Consider the following 22,866-nt stretch of genomic DNA (forward strand, 5'->3'; position numbering starts at 1 on the left):
GAAATCCTGGCTTCTCTCCTTTCCAGGTCTCTCAGCCCTGCAGATGTGACTTACATCACCTTATCCTGGTTACATGGTCTGCCTGCACCAGCACACTGTTGCAGGACCTTGTTGGATGTGTCCAGTCAAGGCTGGCATCTCCCTCTGCAGCCTTCCTCCTGCTCCAGAAAGTATGGGTCAGAGTGGCTTCATTTGCTGTTCTTGAATCCAGCCAAAAGCCCACTGGCGTCTGAGCAAAAAAGGGAAAGAGTGCTGGCCTCACGGGCATTTTGGCACACAGCAGAGGCAAGGTGAGCCTGGAGTTAGGACATAAATAGCACACTTTGGCTGTGCTTGGCTTTGATGGACAGTGTTCTCTGCTCCCAGGCAGCCAGGACACATCACCACTGGAGAGGGCTCTTCTGTGGCTTTCCAAACCTCAGACATTGCAGAGGTATCTCAAGGCAGGAACTCTGCCCAGGAGACCAGATCACACCATCTCAAAGGGCAGCCCTGAGGGTATTTTAGTTGGAGCCAGCACCACAGCTGTGCCCAAACACTGCCCTTTCCCAGCACCCAGAAGTGCTGCCTTCCTGCTCTTCTCTCTTGCCTGGCTGAAGAGCATCTCCCACCTACAGCACTTCCCCCCCTGAAGGTTTGCTGTAGCCTTTTTATGCATCTGCTGTGGGCTGGAGACCAATAGAGTGAATCTGGGCCTTCAATGACAAATGGAAAGTATTTTTCACCATATTTCTTAGATTAGCATAAATTGTGCTTAAGCACATGCTCTGGAGCTGGGAAAAGCCTAAAGCATTTTTTAGCCACTGAGGCTAAGCTGTACTCAGATTTAATTTCATTTTGAAAAGGATGTGGGAAACCCATGGGAGATTCTCCAAAGCATGTTGGAAGCAGGGGTTCAGGTTCCACTTGCTAGAGCTTGGCGTTCACATAGTGTTTTCTCTTCCCTTAATGTTCCAGAATTCTCCCTTGTCTTTTGTCAGAGCTTCTCTGTGTCCAGAAAGGTCCAAAGACTCAAACCAGGAGTGACCTGCAGTGCCCAAGAAGGTAACAAGTGTGTTTGACTGCAGAGCTGACCCCTGCCAGCTCAAGGCAGGTGTTCCAGTACCCCTGCTCCCCACCCCACAGGTCACAGCCCACCAAAGGAAACAGTAACAGGTTTTGGAATGTAACAATTTATTGGGGTTAATTTTTTGTTTTAATTTTTAATTCCCCATTTCTGGCATTGATACAATATTCAAGAGCAGCAGAAAGAACAAAATGTACAAGAATACAAGAGTAATTAGCACAACCCCCACCCCCAAACCTGGAGCAAACCATTTTCTTGTGGGCAGTGCCATGGGAAGGGGTGATTCAATCACCCCTCCAATGGCTATGCCTCCCACTCATCCGCTCTAGACAGAGTTTAGCCAGCTGGGAACTGGATTAAAAAAACCAAAACTGAACAAACACTATATTTAAAATGAAAATTGCAAGACAAAAAAAAATATATAGATATACAATTCATCCGTGCACAATCCTTAAATGCATTTTTTTCAAAATAAAAAAAATTACACGATACATACTTAGGTTTATCTTAAATAAAAAAAAAAATTTACCACCTTCACTCTGTATGCCAAGTGAGGGGAAATGAAGAGACAAATGGGTTGCACCAGAACTACCAGCACTCTTAAGAGTTAGGGCCGACCTTCTCCAAGAGAAAGGACAGGGCTCTGATGCTGCCAAAGCTCAAGCACAGGCAGAATCTGAAGCACCCAAGTACCACAGAGCTCAGTGGGGTCACTCACCTAACCAAGTTCAGTGTTTGCAGGAATCTGCGGAATTTGAGCCTAAGCTTGGCACAGGGGAAGGTGAAAGAAAAGATGAGGCAGGGCCCTGTCCTCCACTACCAGTAGACAACTTCCTATGCAAAAAAAAAAGAACCAGGGGGGAAAAAATCCCAAAATAGAGTCTCCTCTATTCTTTGGGAGCATACAAGGCTTTATGGCAGAGGAGAGGAGGGAGGACAGCACACTAAGTTGATTTGCTTGGGGCAAGTGCAGGCATGAAAACTGTTTTCTAAAAAAAGTCATCACAATGATTAATCGTTTTGTTCCATTTGAGAACTTGACCTAAGACTCCATCCCCCTTTGCAGCTGGGGGCTGGAAGCAGCAGGCTACATCCAGGACAGCTGAAGAGCAACCAAACTGAAGAGCAGCTGGGGGGCTCCTCAGGAGCATATAAGAGCACCCATTACTCCTACAAGGCCCAAAAGCCCCACCAGTTATTTTGACCCACCCAACTGCATTCCAGAGGTTTAGTGTGAGCTTCAAGTGCTCAGCTGGAAAGTAAAGAACCAAAGCCCTGCAATGGGAATTCACTTTGTCTGCATGTCCTGACCATGCCCCTGCCCTCCCACCAGATCTATTCTCTGAGCCACTGCTGAAGCTGGCAACCCCCCAACTGCATCTTGCTGCTCTTCTGTCACCTGCTGACTTCTTCCCTGTGCCACAGCATGTGCCTGCTGCCCACCTCCCAGCTCTGCTCACCCAGGAGTGCAGGGCATCTCCACTCCTCTACTACAGTGCTGTCTGCCAGTGCCGATAGGGAGCAGGCTCAAAGGACAGCACTTACCTGGGGTGGAGGGACCCTCACCCCAAGGACTGTGCTTTTGGATGGCCCTGGAAACATGTAATTTCCCACCACAGAGAAGCTGGAAGGGACAGAAGAGCTTCAAGAGGCAGCTCACCACCATGGGAAGGACAACTGACTGTATCTCACTTCAGTCCAGGAAGGAGAAATTTAGAGAAAGAATAATTCAGGGCCCTGACACATCCTTACAGGTGAGACAGGTGGGACACAGGGCATCTCAGATGCACCATGCAGAACATGCATGAAGCTTCTGGTGCCAAGGCTGACCCTACACAGACAAGGGTCCAAATACCTCTGACCACATCAGTCTGACAGAGGGCAGTGTTGAAATGGGAAAGCAGCAGAGGACAGAAAGGCAAAGGTGAGGACGGAGACAAACTCAAACATCTCCCATCTACACCCCCAAAAAGAAGCCACGCACACTGCACTCTGGAGAAGGACCTCAAAAAATAGAAGTAAAAAAAGAAAATAAAGACACTTATTTGCTCAATCCCAAAGCACTGGTGAAATGAAGGTATTTCCTGGAGTTACCTGGGGAAGGAAGCATGGACAGAGATGGGATTTCTGAAGCAACACTCAGCACTCCATCTCTGGGCAAATGCCTCAAGAGTTGGGCTGCCAGCACCCTCAGCAGGATGGTCACCTCCACCCTCATCCCCTTCCCATGAGGGAGACAGAGGCACAGGGCAGTGACACAGCTGGCAGAAAGGGCATGGCAAGCCAAGAAGGAACAGAACCCAGGAGGCACCAAACCCCCAACCCCAAACTAACCCTCTACAGCAGACCACCTTCAGAGTGGAGATTACGAAGGCTGTGCACAGGGTTGGGGGTGAGATGGGGAGAAAGAGGGGAGAGGGAGGTTTCCTTTATATTCATATATTTATATATAAAACGTAAATAAGATCCCAGCTCTTGCGTGATTATTGGGCGATTGAAAAATGCAGCAAAAGCAAGCGACATTGGAGTAAAAGGATGCACCAGGCAAGGAGGAAGAAGTCTTGTCAGAAGGTGGGGAAGGAGGCAAAGGGAAAAATAAGCACTTAGCCAAACACGCACTCCAGGTTTGTTACACCTCCCTGGGAAGAAGGACCTGCTCCTGAGAAGCCCCACTAGTGCCACAACCTGGAATGGGCAGAAGTGTGGGGGACTCAGGACACCATCCTTCAGCATGGCAACCTCTTTCTGCCAGGAGGTCCCCAGGAAGGTGATCATCTCCAAATGCTGGGAGCTGCTGAAGCCTCCTCTACGAAGAGGGGCTAGAGAAGGGAGTGAAATCCCTAGGAAGACTCAGCTCAGAGACAGCTCCTACCTGGTATAAAGCATGATTGCAGTTGTGGTTGTTTGTTTTTTTTTTTATTTCATAAAATCTCCCTGGGAACTTCAGTAAGGGGAGACACAGAAAAATGCTCCCTTTCTCTTTTGAAAACAGAAATTAAGCAGTGGCTCACCACAGCTGGGCCTGCTCACCACACTATTTCTGTTTTCCATCCCGAAAGGAGCTTGTATCTCATTAGCTTCACGCCTCCCCAGTCCCACTCTGCTCAGTGAGAAGACGGCATGAGACAGGAGGCTGCTGCTCCAAGTTAAAAGCTGTGGGAAGCACTGACAGAGCTCATTATGCAGAGAAGAAGTTCCCAGAGCAGCGCAGGCTACCGGAGGCATCAAGACATCTGTCACCTGCCACTGAAAAGCCAAGGGCACCAGAGAAGTCCAGATAAGAAAAGCTGTCCAAGCATCCCTGCCTGCCACATTCTATTCTGACACCAATATCTTAATGGCTTCCCTCTTCCTGCAGTCACTCCCACACACCAGATGAACACCCAGTGGAGACATCCTGGATGGGGAAGCCAGCACACAAGAGCTGCCCCCTCACTCTGAAGGAATGTTGGGGCAACTCTTCCCTGCCACTCTGCAGGAAGCTGGAGTAAAGGCTGCCCTGCTTGAGCAGAGTCCTGTTGGGGTGTTCATCTTCCCTCCCTGTCCCAAAGACTTCCAGCATTTACTGGCCTCAAGAAGAGGGTACCCTTCACTCAGCAACACCTTCAGAGCACACAAGGCAGCTCTCTCATCTGCCTCTATAGATCCAGCCACTGTCGCAGAAGGGATGCTGGACTACATACCAATGGGACTCAGTTCTCTGTCCTGATGTGCTGAATTCTATACAGAAAAATGCCACTTCCCACCTGATGCTGGAAGAAGCTAAGAGACCCTATAGAGGGGAGGCATATCTGCTTCCCAGGAAATAAGCCCACCATGATGAATTCTGCTTGGATACAGGGGACGGAAAAGAGGAGACAGCGACTTGGCAGGAAAAGTACACACCAACCCCAAATCTTAGCAGCTTGCTGTGCATGCAAAGTAAGTCAACTGTTTCCATGTTGATGGCCTGATCCACGTTCTGGTGTAACGTGACCGGCCATTTCTGAGGGTCGCTTGGCCAGAAAACCACTTGGAGACTCCACCTTAGCTCACAGGAGAGGTATGGGAGGGAAAGGAACTCACTCCAACACTTGGGAGGCAAGGACGGGAAAGGTTTGTAGACAGGGTTCCTCCAACATGCAACTTGCTTTTTCAGCTTGGAGATCGCTGCTTAGTCCTAGAATGCCTTTCTCTCCAGTTCAAGCAAGCCAAACACCATCCCAGACACACATGCTTCAATACTACAAAATACTCTTTTCTCTAAGGACCATCTAATACCACTACAGTTTGTGCAATCACTGCATTTATTATTCATTTTTAAACTCTCTCTCGCTCTCTCCCTGTAGAAATTTTTTTTAAAACTTTTCTTTTTTTATGCAAAACTAATCATTTCACTTTTTCCACTCCATCATAAAATCTCCTCTAAAAACACGACAACGAGAACAAACATGGCACAGACACAGAGAATATTTCCCTGCTTTTGTTGGGTATTTTTTCCTAGGGGTCATGGGGAAAGGAAGGGGATACTTTCAAATAAACTCCACCTTCAGTTCCATGCCCCTTATAAAAGGCATGGATGAATCTTCTTTCCCATCTCCATTAAGAGCCAGGGCAAAAATTCAGAAGGAGGAGCATAACCCACATTACTATGAAGGTAGGTTAGTCAGCCTCAGGTGTCTTGTCCACCTGAAGAAACTTGAGGCTGCTGCTGCTGCGTTCAAGTTAGCAAACCTCTAACTCAAAACAGCACAGGATCCTCATTTCGGATCCAGAAGTTTAGGGTTTGGTTCCCACCTGGTGACTCACTCAGGGAGAGATTTGTCACACAAGCAGGTGAGCTGTGTCTGCAAGCCAGATCATAGTCCTTTCTTCCTCCACAGAGGATCTACTGCACAAGCTCTCTGCTGCAACAAGTCCCCTCATTTCCTCATCACAGGAAGAAGGTCCTTGCAGAGCATCCCTACAGTGACCCACTGTTTTGCTCTTCACAGACAGTTCCCTTGCTTGTCACTCTGGAGAAAGGCAAAACCCCTTCAATTAAACAATTCCTGCCCCTTGCCCCCAAAGAACACCATACAAGAGACACTGGGGAAAAGAATTCTGCCAAGCAACACACCTTGGCCAAAACACATCAAGAGTTTCCTATTAAAGTTCCCTTTTATCTCCCACTTAAACGCTTCGATATTTTTTTCAGAACCTGATACCACAAAACAAAACACATCACCACATACACACCAAACAGTAACTTAACAACCTAAAGTGATTGGCCCATTTGCATCCACCCCACAAAGTGGTTCCTCTTATCTCGCAGCCACAGATTAGTTCCTGTTCAGAAGGGGGAGGAAAAAGAAAAGAATCTCCTCACTATTTTCCTAAGAGCTTTTCCCTATGCCTACAAACTGCTCACCTTTGAAGCTGCAGTCAAATGGACAGGCTGTGCTAAAATAAGGGATCCTTGGGTGTGCCAGGCACAGGAAAGATGAAAAAAAACCCCAACCAAACAAAAAAACCTGAACCCCACAAAAAATACAAGCAGGTATTAATACAGACACGCACACAAGTCCAACAAGTTATAGGAAGCCTTAGCTTGGTGAATGGATCAGGGAAGTCTCTTTCTCCCTGCCCCTAGCTCTAGCTGTGAATGAAAGCACATCCCCAAAGAGTCCACTAAGCTCTTTAACCAAGGGAAGAAAAAGACAGAGGTGTACAAAGGGTGGTGCTAACAGCACCTGGAATCCCCCTCGGACTGTCTGCACAGATACCCAAACACAACTGGTGTGAATTCACCATAACCCATAGCTTAGAAAGCCACCTGCTGTGAGGCAAGGTTTGTGTGGAGGGCAGCAAAGATTTTATTACACTAACCCAGGCACTGGAGGAAGGAAATAGACAAGCTCTGGGCACAGAAGCCCTAATTAAGGTCAGAAGCTGGTCTATTCCTCCACCACTCTGACAACGTCCCTTGGGCAGACAAATATTACTTCCCTCCCACAAATTGCCTCCCTTCTATCCTCAAATCACTGCAACCACAAAATCACTACTCCACATGGGAGCACTCCTTGGAGCCAGCAGCTCCTGAGCATCCTTGTGTGAAAGCACCAGAGGGGCCAATTCCACTCATGTTTACCCGCCCAGGGCAGGACTGTAAGTAAATGAGACCTGTTATGAGGAATTTTTTCCACCCTTTTCACCTCTGCAGCATGTTGTGTAGAAGTGACACCCTTCTGCCCCATCCAGGAACAGGGCTGAAAGGGTGAGGTTCTCACATCGATTGATCAGCACCTCTTTTCCTTGCCCCTACAGGCCAAGTCCTGTTAGAATGGAGGAAGTAGAGAGCAAAGGAACAGCATCTCATCATGAAGCTTAGGACCCACACAGGAATGGAGCAAGCCAGAAACAGCAGGCAAAAAAGAGCTTATTTTGGATGTGAACAAAGGTGGTTAGGGAAAGAGGGAGCTTGGGGAAAAACCAGCAAGCTGCGGTCTTGCTTCCTTCTGCCTGCTAGGGGTGAAGAAAAGGAGTTTCTTGATCAGCTCACAGGAGCTTTGGGGGAAGAGATCCAGTGCACATGCATATGGTGTGAGAGAGACAGGTATTTCTTATGAGCACCTTTGGCTGACAGTTGTAAGGGCTGTTTCAGATGCTGAAAAGACAGGAGAAACCTCTTTCAGGCCACCCATCAGGAGAGGCAAAAGCAAACAGGAAGAGCAAATGACCCACCTTAGCATCCACCCCTCCCTCCTTTGGAGGGAGCAAGAGGAAACAAAATGGGTCGGGGGAAGCTCACACACAAGGTGGGAGACCAGCCTCATCTGGCTGGGGCAGCGTCACGCTGCTGGCATATCTTCCCCCAGCCTGAAGGATGGATGCACAGCCCACTCCCATTTCCACCACAGAAAGGCCAGGGAAGGGCATTTCATGCCCTCTCCCCTGAGCAAGTGCAAGTGATGAACATCAGGAGGAAGATCTGGGCTGGAAGCAGACTCCTCCCTTTCTCCTGCAGAGCTGAGCAAGTTGGAAGATGCAGAAGAGAGAGAGTAGGGCACCTGAATGCAACCATACAACTGCCAAGGTAGCACCAATAGTAAAAGGAAAGGGGAAGCCAATGTGGGGCATATGTTGCATGGGGCACCCCCCCACCCCAGCTTTGTCTCAAGCACCTTCCAGGCATGACACTTCACCTGCCTCTCTTCCCCTCACTCTGGGGGTATCTGGATCAGCAACTGCTATGAGGTCAGTAGAGGAAAGGGCAGATCCAGACCACAGGACAAGAGGTGGAAGGATGGCAGGATCATAGTCATGGCAAGGGGGAAACAGGAATGGAAGAGACTGCATGCACATTGTGGGAGAAGGTTTGGAGTACGTGGGCAAGGGCTCCAATTCTCTTACATCCTCCCCTCAAGGGTCTGGAGCTCCTCTTCAGTTTTTGTTGAAGATGGAAGGGGTATGAGGAAGAGGAGCATCTTCCTCACCACCTGCACAGGCACACAGACACATGCTCACCCATCCCACAGTCCCAAAGGCTTCACTGCCCGTTGGACAATACCACATTCAAGAACAAACAATCACTCCCCATCTCCACCACAACCCTCCCTGCCTCCTCCCAGCAGCACCAACACCCAGAAACAGTGGGTTCTCCTACACCCCCACTGACACGCTCCAGCCTCCATCCAAGAGGAAGCAGGGAGGAGGAAAGGAGGACAAAGGGTGGCAGTGAGGGCAGAGAGACAGCCAAGGGGAGAAGGAGAGAACTAAGGACAGCCATTCACACCATGACTTCTTGCAGGCAGGGCTCCCCCCACACCCCTGGAGCGGGGGGACCTGGCTGCTCACTTGCTGCCTCCTCCACCACCACCTGCCGCCACCTTCTCAAAATCCTCTGCGTTGCAGAACTCCTTGATGGTTACAGTGAGGAGATTGCTGGTGACATCCGTGACCACCACATTAGAGCAAGGGGACATCTCAGGACGCCAGTCACCGGCCTCCTGCTCTGGGTCAGAAGAGGAGAGGGACAAGGAGGGCGTCTGCCCCCCACTGCACCCTCCTGAGGGAGAACGCTTGCTGGTAGCAGCCGACTCAGGTGGAATTGAGAGGTCAAGGACCTCTGACTCACGCCAGTCGGGGATGGCAGGGCTGAGGGTCTCGGGGAGCAGCTTCGGAGGGGAATCATCTGGGTCAGAGGAGGAGTGGGGGGTGGGTGATGGGCAGCCCGAGGAGCTGGAGCTGGGAGCATCGTAAGGGGTGGAGCCCATAATAAGCCCACAGGAGGCTGCCTGTGAGCCTTCTGCCTCCCCCCTCCCCTCCAGAGAGGGAGTAGGTGCAGCAGACGGCTTATTGTAGAGGGAGAAGGTGCCAAACTTCATGTGGCGGATTTGGGTGCGGAGGACGCTCTCACTGAACTTTTTGCTCTTGCCAATGACACGGTTTCGGGATGGGATTTTGGGCCGAGCCAGGCCCCCAGTCCCATTGGCTGGCTTTCCACCTTTGTCAATGACTTTGAGGTTGAGGATGATGCGGCTGCGTTTGGGCTCACGGGGTTTCACCTTACGGTTGATGATGCGGACGGTCTCCGAGAAGGGTGAGACGGGAGGACGAATGCCAGCCCCACCCCCCACGCTCCCGCCGTTCTGGGGGTCTGGACGGGGCAGGGGGCGTCGGGACATGCGGTGGCATCGCCGGATGTCTTTCTTGAGTCGGTGCACCGCGGCGCTGGAGTGGAGCTTGGGAGAGGAGGTACTAGAACCAGGCTTGACAGAAAAGTGTACATCCCCAATGTGGAGGGCCTCCGCTTGGGCCCGAGCCTGCGGTGGTGGGGAGAAAGAAAACAAACAGGGTCAGAGAAGCAGCTTAGGTGCAGCCAAATCTCAATCTGGGCATTGCTCACCCGAGGTCAAGCACTCACCAGCAATGCCATGTCACATTTACACCCAACATTAATGATAAGCACAGGTCCATACCTACAGACTATTGATAGCTATGGCACAGCCCCCAGACAGGCACAAAGCACTGCCCACATCCTTTTTGGGCAGCTAATGTCTAAGCTGTGGCCCTCTTGGCACATGCTTTCCCTAGGGAGAAACTGCCACTGTTCAGGCATGTTTGAGGGTTACAGTTAATGGTCTCAAAGGCCCCCTTACTTGGTCATCATTAGCAAACATATGCAACCTTCCACTATCAGCCAAAGAAGCCAGCACCTTCCTAAGTACTGGGGCTGTTAGTGCTGAGTTAGCACTGAAAATTATGACACTAGGGATTGTATCAGGTCCCATACAAAATGAGCACAAGAGAGGAAGAGTAATGCATTTGGTTTCCTTTTCCCCTCTCACATCCAGAATCCTCTCTGGAAAGCATGGTAGAAGGGGATTTTGAGGAAAAAAGACGGAGGCAGGTGAGAGTGGTCTGATGGAACTGTCTTAGCTAAACACAAGAAATGCAGAGATCTGAAGCTCATTTATAACTAAGGCAACAAACAAGTCATTGATCCTTACTGTACTGTGGGAGCAAAGTCCAGTGTTCAGAGTGAGAGACTAGGCCAGCTAGAATGCAAGTCAAGTTGTAACTGCACCTCTAATGAAGAGATTGCGATGTCTTTTTTTGAACACCCCACTTGTCTGAAGCCTAGTAATGGACCAGAGCAGGAACAGCACCAGTTCAATTGTGCTGTGCCAGCCCTCCCAAGAGCCAGGCCTGGGAACAAGACTTTTAAGCTTTTCTGATGCTTGGAGATAGTTCCAAAACCTGCCCTGGCTCATGCACTAGAGACAGGATCATTTTCGGCCAGCAGGAACAACAGTTTCTTTGGTAAGCTGTTGCTGTATGACCTGAAGATCCCACGGGCATGGAAACCTCGAGTGCATTCTTACATCACACCTCATCAGAACACTGTGCTTATAGAGCTCAGCCTCCTACCTGCACCCTGCTACTTGCCCAATCCAATCCCCTTTCATATTCCCTCTCAGCAAAGGAGACAGGTGGAAGTCACACAGGCCTGAAGGGGACAGGAGAGCCCCCCTGTGACTGCCCATCCAGTGAGCAGCTTCCCCCACCTCGTGGGCACAGCAAGAACTGCAATGCTAGAAAACGACAGCTGCTTTTCCTCCCCAACTTTTCCATCCTGTTGCCCCTTGCACACGCCAAGATCGGGATGGCTTCTTGCCAGCTAAGAGCTTAGCACTCAGCTCCATCTCCTTTGTCATCCTGCAGGCTGTGCCCCTACCAGAGCAATGCCCGGGGAAAAAAATGTGCATGTAAAGGCAGGGACCTAGCAGAACTAAGTGAGGGGCCCAGCCAGCCCCTGCACAAAAAGTTCAAAGCCCTGGCCCCACAGCTTTGCTGTTACCCAGTGCACCACTTCTCCCACCAAGATCCCTGTGGGAACCACAGAAGATCCCAAACAAGCCGAGAATGTAGATGTGAAGACATTCTGTTCTTCTCTGGCTAATGTTGGATAATCATGGCCTTCAGTACTACTTATATCCTGGCATTTAAAGTACTGCAAAAATGAGGCCTCCTTCTCCAGCTGTATATGATAATACAGTCTGAAGGCTCATCCAGACGAGGGACTTTTATGTTAGCTGACTAAGAAAGCAGGACAAGTTAACAGAACAACCAAGGCAGGGACAGACACTCTCCATGTTAACAAAACACTGCTGTTTCCACCCAGCTAGAGGAAAGTGTTCCCAGCACACACAAACCCAAACACAGCCCAATGTCTCGCTAGTTTTTCGTTGCTCAGCTTCATGTGTTATTCCATGGCCCAAACTCTTGAGACAATATACACAATTCTTGTCACAGGCAACCTACAGTTTGGAGCACAGCAGCAGCAGCAGAACTCCCAGGGTCACGTATCAACTCTCCCGATCCCATCAATACATAACTTGGAGACGCTGCAGACCCTGTCAGGAAGTCACAGGCACAGGCAAATGCACATCTAGGGCTGTGCTTGCTCCCTCTCCTCACAGGACCCTCTGAAGCAGATGGCAGACATGAAGACAAGCTACAGTTTGCTTTTTCACAGTATGTACCAGCACAGCCTGGAATAACAAATTTATTCTTCCTCTGCCACCCCTTACAGCATTGCTGGAATTGTCCCTTGGACTGAGTCCAAATTGTCCTTTGGACTTCTCACAAATTTACTACTGCTCAGCTGAGAGCAAAGTGCAACACTATGTCCCGTTCCAAAATGCAGGACAGGAAAACCAGGTAGACGGTACAGATGCACCAATGAAAATCCTTCGTCTACAGCTGCAGTGGATAGACACAGGTATCCTTCACAGCCTCTCCTGCTGCCAACACTGCACATCTTTCAGATTAATTTCCTACCCTGTAATCATGCCTTGGAGTGGGTTCTGCCCACTCTGTGTCACTCTGCTCCAAGTCAAATTTAATTGCCGCCTTTTATCAGCACTGCCTTCCATCACCCATGGGAAAGGCAGCAGCTTCCCACAAGGGTGGGGGAAGCAGTCACAAACACCCTCAGTTTCCTTAAACACCCCAAAATTCCTCAGCAAAGCTTCCCATCAATCACATTCAATGAGGCAATAGTATTGGGATGGTCACTGCCTGGCGACTTCCACAGCCCTGCTGATTTTACTTTCTCTCCCTGTGAACATTAATCAGCTCCTGTGCTATTTTGACAGAGAGACCTGTCTTGGTTTTGTGCTTGCACAGCAGCTAGTCCAGAGCCCTGGTACATGGCCGGGACTTTTCCAGTGTGCCAGAGACACTAGGTCTACTTTACTTGCTATGTGTCTGCATTTCCAGTTACTTCGGGGGCACCTCCTCAAGGCTGAAGCTGCTTCTAACTTGTGTTTCAGCTGTTTGCTCCTATTAAATTTGTTTCAGTAGTCTCCAGGTAGACTGTATGCAGCATCAATATCTTTGGCCAGATAATATTAAAAGAGAGGATAGGCTGGGACCCATCAGTTCTCCTCTGCTGCTACACTGCTATCCCCCAGAGACCATATCCAATGCAAGTTTCAAAGAGCAATATGCAAATATTCAGCTTACCTTGAGATTGTTTTTCCAGGTAAGGTTTCAAGAAAAATACTATCAGATGCTTTATCTAAGACCAGCCCCCAGAGCCCTCTCACTTGCGAAGCTCAGTATTCCCACCACAGGATCAGGTTTATTCAGGCATCAGCAATGCAAACTTGCCCCTCCACTGCAGCAGACAGCACATTTTCTGGGCCCTCCTTCCCCTGCTTCCAAGTTTACATTAAATAACTCGCTACCTCTGGTTTGGAGAAGACTCAGCATTCAGCTTTATCTGTTGGTAGTGCACTTCTCCCTGCTACAGGCCCATTTCTCAATCATACTCACAAGCCATATGAGCATAAGGTCTTTGAAAAAAACAAACCTGTTTAATCCTTCCAGCTGTGTCACCACAGTTTGCTACTTGGCTCGCAAGTTTTCCAAATGGAAACTACCTCTCTGGGTTTTGCTGTTTTCACCCGCAGGATGTGCTCACTGCTGAAGAGGTACTCAGCATGTATACGAAGTAATTCACTTTCTGCTTACAGCTCAGCCTACATCAGGATGCAGCTTCTGGAGGCTTGCTGCAGTGCTCTGTCACGAGAGCAAGTCAATTGCTAGGATTGCTTCCCTTCCCCCTCTTCCCTTCTGGGATACGTATCACCTTTATTTATCTTGTACAGCTCTCCCTCATTGCCTCTGGGAACTCGTGTATCTCCCTCATTCCCTGCTATTTCTGAATAAATGTCCCTTGGGGCCCCAAAAGCATATTTGTTCATTTATTCCCTTACCACGCTGAGGCACACAAGCACGTACATGGACACGTGCTTAGGAAGACCTCTCTTACCTGCTTTGTATCAAAATTTCTCCAGTTTGGAAGGGAAAAAAACCCCAAAGACCTCATAAGGCAATGGATTTCTAGTTAAATATTTCAAAATCAAGCCAATTCCAGTAGCGCTGCTGCCCCATAGTAGCGCTACTGTCTCATAAATTACTAGGTCTGCTTTGTCTTTTATTCTCCACCTGCATTCCCACAGTCCTTGCTCCAAACAGCGTTCGCAAGAGCTCTTCTTTCCCCTTTTTGGCTGCCATTCTGCCTTTTTATCACCTTCTTTCTTCTGCAGTCTTCCAAGTGACAAGGCAAAAGCAAGCCAGTTCATAGCACAGTTCTCCCGAGCAACACTGCCATAAACTAAAGTTTCCCTCTGGATGGCGAACGAAATGCCACAAAGGGTAATGGTCTGTTTTCAAACCACTCGAGAATAATTTACGAACGGGGAGGAGATCAAAAGAAACTCAATTCCAGTTTTAGAGTTCAAGAAAGGGCGAAGCAACAGAGCACCACGCTGCTTGGCCCCCTCTTTCCCCATGCTCCCACTAAGAACCTCCTTTACTCTGTTCTCCCTTACTTCTTCCTTCCCATTAACCTTCTTCACTCTTGTCCCCTTAGTATTTATGGCCACCGCGACTAAGGGTCTTCGCCAGCCACCCACTGAGCTTGCAGATCAGGCTCTGTTTCTGAATAGCACTTGCTAGACTTTATTAGGTGAGTTGGTGAGTTTTGCATTCTGCACAGCGGAGTGCCAAGGGAAAAGCAGAATAAAAAGAGCAAATTGAGCAGGAGAAAAAGAGAAAGAACACTACAGCATGTCTTGTATCTCATTCTAACCTCACACCAGCCTGTATTCTGACCTGCAGCCTAAGGGCCTGTCCTCAAGGATGACTCCTGCCAGACACCCAAGAAGTGAGGTAAGAGCCCTACATACAGTGCTGCCCGTTTCAGACCAAGGACTCCACCTCCCACCTCTCAGCACAAGGCTGCAGAATACCAGCAGTCTCCCAAGAATTACAAACTCCCGCCAAGCCTGATCTCAGCTGTGGGAAAGTTTCCCCCTAGTATACAGAGGATAAAGACCCATTTCCTGCCCGAAACTTTGTAGCTGAAGTTTGCAGGGGTCACTTTCAACACTGGCCATCTTGATAATGATACTACAAGTCTGGACTGTAATTTGCCTCTGCAGCCTGCTTGAAAGGGCAAGTGTTAGAAACAAGAGCCTGGCTTACAAAGGCAGCAGGTGGATGAAGATGCAGCTTTTCAAAGCTCTTCCAAAGGCGTGGGCCACTAACCTGCTGGAATGCTTACTGCAAATCCCTCTGGGTGCCTATCTGTAACTTTTGAGAACTAATCCCAGGATAAACCTAGCCTCAACTGCAAGCTAAAACACCCACACAACCCAAGGGACTGAGTGGAGTATCAGGGCACTTATTTTGATGCCATCCTGGAAACTCAGAAACCTAAGTTTAAGCACTGATACATATGAGATATTCTAGCGATCCACCAAGTTGACAGCAGACTAGTCTACCAAAGCAGTCCTAGGTCAGACTTCTGCTTAAAAATCATTGCAACCAGGCCTAATCCGTTAACAGATCAAAAAGAATATTGTTCTAACTGCCAACTCCAAATACTCCCTCTGGGATACAAGAATCAAATTTCTTCCCCTGCTTCCGAAATTCTCACTGGCAAGAGATTCTGCAGCCGAAAGAGCTGAAAACACTGTTAGCGATGCGCAAGGCAGAACTCAATCCCACTCCTCCCACACCAGCATTGGTGCTGTGGGGTTGGCAGAGGTCAAACGTGCACCTTCGGTGGGTCAGAAGAACTGACGGAGGTTTGCAAACCATCAAACCACCTCTGTCGCAATTCCAGCCACAGCTGTGCTGATGGTGGTTTGCCTGAATGGAGCTCAAACAAGTTCAGATGGGACTGGCTGTGATAGTTACTTCTTGCTGCCTGGCCTGGGGTGTTATTTTTAGGGTAGGATCTGAAGTCACAGAGAACAGCAAGTCAGAGTGCTAACAGTTCCGCCAGCTCTGTTTCCCAGAGGTGCAAGCCAAGTGGCAGTGAAGTGCTCTGCCCTGCCAGCCTCTCCCACAAAGTGGCACCAGCCTTCAGGAGAGTTAATCTTGCTCCACTATCACGATCCACCTTCTACAAAGTACCAAGCCAGCTCCACAAACCTACAGGTTTTCATTACTGTTTCAGGAGCTTGCAGAAGGAAGATGTGCCACAGAAACGTGTCATGGACATGATTCAAAGGATGCTGTTGAATAACTCAGGTTCCAAGTTTAGGGAGGTTTTAAAGAGCAAGGGGAAAAGATAAGCAATGAGTGGATTTTAAGTTTGGGGGTTGGTTTTCATTTTCTAAATGAGTGAAAATGAGTGAATTTTTTTTCAAATGAGTGAAAATGAGTGAATTTTTTTTCAAATGAGTAATATGGCAACAGATTTTGCCATATCACATTCAGAATCAAAAATAAAAGAAATTGATTACACACAGCATAATCACTTCTCTACAGCTCCAAACAGTGTCAGGTGTTCCAAATACCAGTATCTTTAATACAGGCAGAAAACTATTTTAAGCTGGTGGTTTCCCTTTAAGCGTTCCTCTTCATTGTTGGAAATATAAACACAAGGGTTACATTTAATGCATGACTGCCAGAAAGAGAAAAGCCAACTAGTCTGGTTTCCCTGAATATAGTGTAAGAGGTAGTACATATCAGATATGTTTGTAATTACCAATCTGCAGATACAGAGCACTGTTAGCAGAAAAACAGGCAGCAAGGGAAAAGGACAGTTCCATCAGCAGGATTTTCCAAGGATTACCACAGTCCCCTGGGTTTTATGCAGAGCATCAGAATACGCCTGTTCCTGCATTTCTTCCGTGTGCTTCATTATATCCTCTCAAAGCAAAGAAGAGGTGACACCCTACTCCTCACTGCTCTTTCTCGTGCTCATGCAGTTAAAAGTGCTGCGCTGACTTGAGTAAAGCTCCTACTGCTGCCAGGCAAAGGAAAGTATTAACCTGTTTCACAGATGGGGAAACACACACAAAGGCTAAATGATTTGCCCAAAGCCACAGGATGACTTGGTGATAGCGATGCCTTACTACAGGGTCCACACTGGCTGTTCCAGGGCTTTATACCAGAATAAAACCAGGGAAGCTGCTGTGGACTTACTCATCTGTCTGAACGGTGCAAAGGTGTGTTCCTTCTATGCTCATTTGAAGTCTGAGATTGTGACAGTTGAAGAGGAAGGGGGGGAAGAGGGGAGCAGAGCAAGCCATTTTGTCTGTAAACTAATAAATTCAGAGCTCACATAGCAGTCACACAGCTACTGGAGTTCTTAATTAAAAAGAGAAAGTAAAAATACCGGGGGAGCATGCACTAGGGACTATCTTCCTTGCTCTTCACTGCAAACAGAGATGCTATGACATCTTCTTGCAGAGATGCTGAGTCTGTCAGAGGAGAACTGGAAACTTCAGCTGCCATCCTATGCAGAGGTGAAACACTCCTCTGCTTCCCACCCACCCACCACCCTGCCCTCCACAAAAGCAAAACAAGCCTGTAGTTTACAGATCAAAACATGAACCCTTCATAAAACTCCCATGGAGCACCTATATCCTGAAATGCAATCAGAGGAGCACAAGAGGCAGCGGGATTCCCGCCTCACCTCCTGACCGCTCAGCGTGCTGCTAAGTTGCAGAACACGGGCTGGATGGAACAAGCTGCTGAAGGAAGACGGAGCACGGCTGGCTAGCTCTCCACTGCGGCAGCAGAAGGCCGTGAGAGGGAGAGGATATTGGAAAAAGAGACTGCAGCCTCACCACGCACATCTGCATGTGCCGCCCGTCCTGCTGAGGCACCAGTCGCACGCACACTCGCTCTCCCCTCTGACGCTTCTGCGCCTCTGCCCACCCCCCCTTTCCTGTCGGGTTTTCCCCGCGCTCCCAGAGCCAGGCATCAGGCAGAAGTCACTTGAAAGTCCAGTCCTTCCAAGGGCATGCACCGGAAAGGTTTGAGAAACATTTGGCTAGGCCTAAGTTATTTAAATAAGAGTTACCTTCAGCAGAAAAGTTTTAGGTTTAGGTCCTCTCTTCTTGGGCCCGTACAGCTCACGCTCTCGTTCCCTTTAGGGAATCAAATTTGTCAAGAAGTTAAAACTTCTCCCAAAGGGAAAAACAGAGGCATACAAGTTTGGGTTTTCTTTAAAAATAAAATAAGAAAAAGAAGAAAAAAAAAAAGAAACAAGAAGAGCCTGGACACTCTTTCCCCCCTGTCCACCCAAAGCTAGACCTGCTGCTGCAGCCCCCCCAGCCCGGGTGGGGGATGAGCACTCACTTCTGCTCGAAGGCGGCGATGAGACGGGAGTCCAGGATGTTCTCCTCGGGTTCCCAGGTGCTGTACCTGCCGGGGCGGGAGCAGCGGGGGGGACAAGCGGATGGGTTAGCGCCCAAATCCCCCCGCAGCCGCACACAGACACCCCCACCCCCATCTGCCCCATCCTGCGCCCCCCGCCCCCGCAGTCCGGGCGGGATGCACTCACTTGATGGCCCAGCCTTTCCATTTCACCAGATACTCGATGCGCCCCTGAAACACACAGGGGAGAAGGAGCGGGGGGGGGGGGGGGGGGGGCAGGGGGAGAGAAGAGATTGTGAGGCGGGGGCCAGGCGGGGGCCCGGCGGGCGGGCCAGCGGCGTGGCCCGGCAGCAAGGAGCGGGGTGAGGATGAGACGGGGTCCCGCGACCCCACGCGGGGCAGCCCCTCACCTTTCGGATACGGCGCTTGATGATGGACTCGGCGGCGAAGACACGCTCCCCCACTGCAGACAGCTCCATCTTGCTGCTCCCCCTCAGTGGCGGCGGCGCCCACAGCCCATAATAATCCCGCCCGCCCGCGCGCGCCGCCCCGCCCCCTGCGCGCGGCCCCGCCCTCCCCGTGCCGCCGCCGCCGCCGGCTCGCGCACGCCCGCGCGCCCCCTCCCGCCGCGCCCGCGCGTCACCCCCCCGCCCCGCTCCCCGCGGGTAAAGGCCCTTAAAGGGGCCGCGCCCCCCGGGTCGCGGCAGCGCGGGGAGGGACACGGAGGGGAGGGCAGCGAACCCCGCTCGGGCAGACCCCCGGCATGGCCGCCGAGCTGTCCTTTCCCGCCAGAACGGGGCCTCTTTTCACTTAACACAATGGCGGCAGCCTCCTCTCCTCCCGCTGCGGATGCACCGTCACCCCCCTCTCGCCAGCGGGAAAGCACAGGCAGCCCCAAAGCACCCACCAATGGCAAAAATGTGTAGTAAAAGCGCTTAAATCCTTGTTATCTTTATTCTTTATTCGGCTTGAGTGCATGTGTGCCAGTATAAGGTCCAGTTTTTGATCCAGTATAAGGTACTGTAAGGCAAATGCGCCAAGCATGCTACATAAACCTATAAAAATACCAGAAAAATGTTAAGTCACGTAGAGGAATTTCCTGCCCTGTTTCTGCAAAACCCTAATTAATTTGCAGCGTGCTTTACACAGTCTTGCAGGTGCTATAAAGACAAAGAGGCAAAAAACTCAGTCAAAAATCATTCTCTGGGATTCAAAATGGAAGCTCACGGCCCTGCAGCTGTTGTTGTGTGGAGCTCAGGGTCCTCCCTTACCTGGAGGTACCACCCGGCACAGTCTGTTCTGCTCACCTGTTTCTTGGGTGAGGAGGGGGTGCATTTCAGGTATCCTCTGGAAAAAGTCGGGGCTGTGATGAGGGCCATTGGCAGTGTCTTACTTGATTTGCTGCTCTTTTTCCACCAACTCTTGATTGGGGGACTTATGCTTATTAATTTATAATGTTATTAATCGATATACCTATCATAGAGTTTGCTTACTTCTCCCTCTGTATAACATGCAGCAAAACTCAAAAGGTACAGACCTGTCCTTGAAGATGCCACACCAAGAGGCCCCAGAGCCTCTTGGACTAATTAAAACAGCCAGAATACCCTACGAAATGAAGATAAATCAGAAAATATGTCAAAAGAACTATATAAGTAGAGAAATTTGCAATTAGACCAGTTACAGTTGCCAACAAGTCTGGTTTGAAGCAGTTTCCAGCAAAAGGTAAAAAGTTCATGAGAAGAAGACAACTAACTTCATCCCCAAAGACCACCAGAGACCCCTGCCCCGATTACCAGGAGGAAAAGCAAAGGCATGAGGAGTGGCACGGGGTGGAGAAAATGGAAATCAGTTCTTGAAATCATTATAATAACCCTCCCCTCTCAAAGAAAATAATGTTTATGCATGAAGAAATAAATATGTATAACTTAATTGCATATAAACCAGTTGTTAACTCGACCAGGTGTGCATGTTTTTGGAGGAATTATCCCCCATGCACCCAGGCCTGGAATAAATGTACATCTCTGTAATCTCACTGGATATAGAGTCTTCTTTCCATAAAACACTGTGGCCTTCGCTAACCCTTTCTCTATTTGTTCTCACCTTCCCTTTCCCTTTCCTCCTCCAGTTCAGGGGTCTCACTCTGAAGGAGGATATTCTGGAAACAACTATATTATGGCTATAATATCAGTATTAGCAGGGATGGATTTCCTGAAGTCAAGGCAGGCAGGTAGGAGAAACTGTTTTCCTCACAACCTGTGACTCAAGCAACACTCAGGGTGTTTTGTTCTTTCTCACCTTAGCAGCTGAAATGTTGCAGCCACCACAAGCAGAGGAAAAATTACTCAGGAGAGGACTTGCTCCCCACCACCATGTCCCCATTCGAAGGGGGGCGACTGAGAGGGTGATAAATGCTGACAGAGACAGCAAATGGACAGTCACATGGCCCCTGGTCCAGGACATGCGAAAAATTCAGAGAACTGAGGTGTTTCTGTGTTCAGGGACTAAACCACAGTGTGCTTCACCACTGATAATTCTGCATTTAAGTTATAGCCCTTGCTTCCAGAATAGGCTGTAAGAGGCCCTTTCTCAGGTATTTGCCATCACAGGCCAGGCAAGAACAAAGCCCTAAGACTCCCATCTGAAGTGCCCTTCTGAACTTTTCTGTTTCTCCAGATGCCACTTTCTATTTAATCTCAATTCTTCATATGTTTGAAGGTGACTTCAAAAGAACAAGTCCCTCACACCCATTGCATTTTGCTTTTCACTTTTTTAACTTTGCACATTAAGTGTTCATTAACACCATCTATGTTTAAATTAGCGTGTTTGTTACTGCTCACTTTGTTTAACCAACTGCTTTTGCACTTGTAGCTGAGTGTAAGTAACTGAACTTTAAACCAGTGCTATCATCCTCACTAAAAAGCAGGCACCCCAAAATCAAAAGGGGGAAAAATCTTTATGTGGCTACACAAACACACGTGCAGCAGTCAAGACTGGTGGCCCTGTCCTGAAACACATTTATGGGGCAAGAACAGCACAAGGCACTCCTGCCTCAGGGCAGGAGCACAAGGCACCCTGATTCATGGACCAGAAGGAGCTGCAGCATTTCAGAGGGTTCCATGTGCTCTTTCTAGTTATTTTCTTTTTCCACCTGTCAGCAGAACCTTCTTTCCAGCCACAGTGCCTGCTCAAATCACTGTGAGCTGCCATTGCACAGGTATTGCCTAACACTTTCATCTAACTTTTACTCTCAAAAAGCAAAATAGTAGCAGAATATCCGGCTGTTCAGGGCATTGTTGGGTGTTTCCTTTGTTTCATTCACATTTCCAGTAAAACACTTAAAAAAAAAAAAACCCACCTGGGAAGATGGCTCTCCCGGAAAAGCTATTGTTCACTACAGACACTGAAATAAAATATTTTTCTGGCACCTCGCTGTCTGCAAGACCGTGGTGCCACAGGATAGACCGTAGGATGCACTGTAGCACTTCTTGCTAGCACTGGGAGGCAACAAGACCTTTCTCACCAGAACCGCTGGCCAGCGCTGTAAAGGCACAGGGGGACAGCAGCAGGTGGAAGAACATTTTTATATATTTTTAAGTGGTGCTTGATAACGGGAAACTCACCTGCTCCACATCAGTAGCTGCCTCCAGGCTCATTTTTTGTGGACCTGCCAGGAGTAGCACCGCTTATCTCCATGAGAACAGCTCCAAGGGTCCATCAACTGACTCCACTGCTGTGGGCTCCAGGGAGGTCACTGTCGGGAGTGGCAGATTTCAGTAGGAAAACGGTCACTCCCTCACCTACACCAGGAGTGGGTGCAGCTGCACACACTCAGGAACCCTATGGTCATCCAGGTCAAAATGGGCTGAGATTTCCCTACTGCAACTCTGGAACATACACAGGCAAAGGCAGATCCCTCATGGCTGACCACATGCCTCCCCGAATACCAGGGGTGGGTGGCTCAGCATGGCCCAAAGCAGTGGCCAGAACAACTACCCTGCAAGCCCACTAACTTTTTGATGTAGCAGAGAGAGGAGAAGGCCCATGGGTTTCGCGCTGTGCCTACACTGGTGGGGAGCTATGATATCCCTGGGGCCTGCCTAGGATTTTCTAAAGCAGCCCAGCTGCCCAGGCTGCCGCTGCACTGGGGTGATTACACCAGTCCCCCAGGTTTCTTGCATTCTTGAGTTTAAAACAGTCGATTGGTGAGCAAAATGCTGGGAAGAGAAGGACCAAGGAGAAAGGAAGGTGTGTGGCACTGAACAGACAAGAGGTGACTGCCATCATAGGGGTCACACACACTGAATTTCACTCTGTCCTTCTTAGAGAACACCAAGCTCCTCAAAGTGTGTGGTTCCCCTTTTGCCAACTGCCCTTGTCAGGCTTTCAAAGGGGAGAGCTGTGCAAGGCGAGCTGGCTGCACTGCATGGATCAGAGGGGCGGCATAGCAACAGATTATTAAAAAATAGAAGTACTGCCCAGATTAACCTTTAATCCAGCCAACACATGCATGCGAGAGGACAAGCTGTTGTGAGTTTCCAGTGCCAGCCAGCCTCTGCAGCGTTGGCAGGGGCTGGAAGACACAACCTCCAGAGTAGGCTTTCCCGTAATTCTGCACTGCAGTTTCTTACAACTTCACCTGACTCGCTAGC

The 22,866-nt window shown here is 49.3% G+C and overlaps 1 protein-coding gene across 2 annotated transcripts; it reads right to left on the reverse strand.

Annotated features, from left to right (window-relative positions):
* Nucleotides 1–1,156: 1,156 nt before the first annotated feature.
* On the reverse strand, nucleotides 1,157–18,722 carry CBX6 (chromobox 6). Of its 2 annotated transcripts, none has more exons than XM_071551789.1 (5): nucleotides 18,628–18,722; nucleotides 18,405–18,448; nucleotides 18,200–18,265; nucleotides 17,922–17,988; nucleotides 1,157–9,795 (listed from the first exon to the last, which is right to left on the reverse strand). In XM_071551789.1, the coding sequence occupies exons 1-5, from the start codon at nucleotides 18,694–18,696 to the stop codon at nucleotides 8,878–8,880; spliced, it is 1,164 nt and encodes a 387-aa protein (XP_071407890.1). In that variant the 5' UTR covers nucleotides 18,697–18,722; the 3' UTR covers nucleotides 1,157–8,877. The 2 variants fall into 2 exon arrangements, with proteins under 2 accessions (XP_071407890.1, XP_071407889.1); XM_071551788.1 differs by having other exon boundaries at nucleotides 1,157–9,849.
* Between the last annotated feature and the right edge of the window lie 4,144 nt (nucleotides 18,723–22,866).

Source organism: Pithys albifrons, chromosome 3 (assembly GCF_047495875.1).
Source record: "Pithys albifrons albifrons isolate INPA30051 chromosome 3, PitAlb_v1, whole genome shotgun sequence".
NCBI lineage: Eukaryota > Metazoa > Chordata > Aves > Passeriformes > Thamnophilidae > Pithys > Pithys albifrons.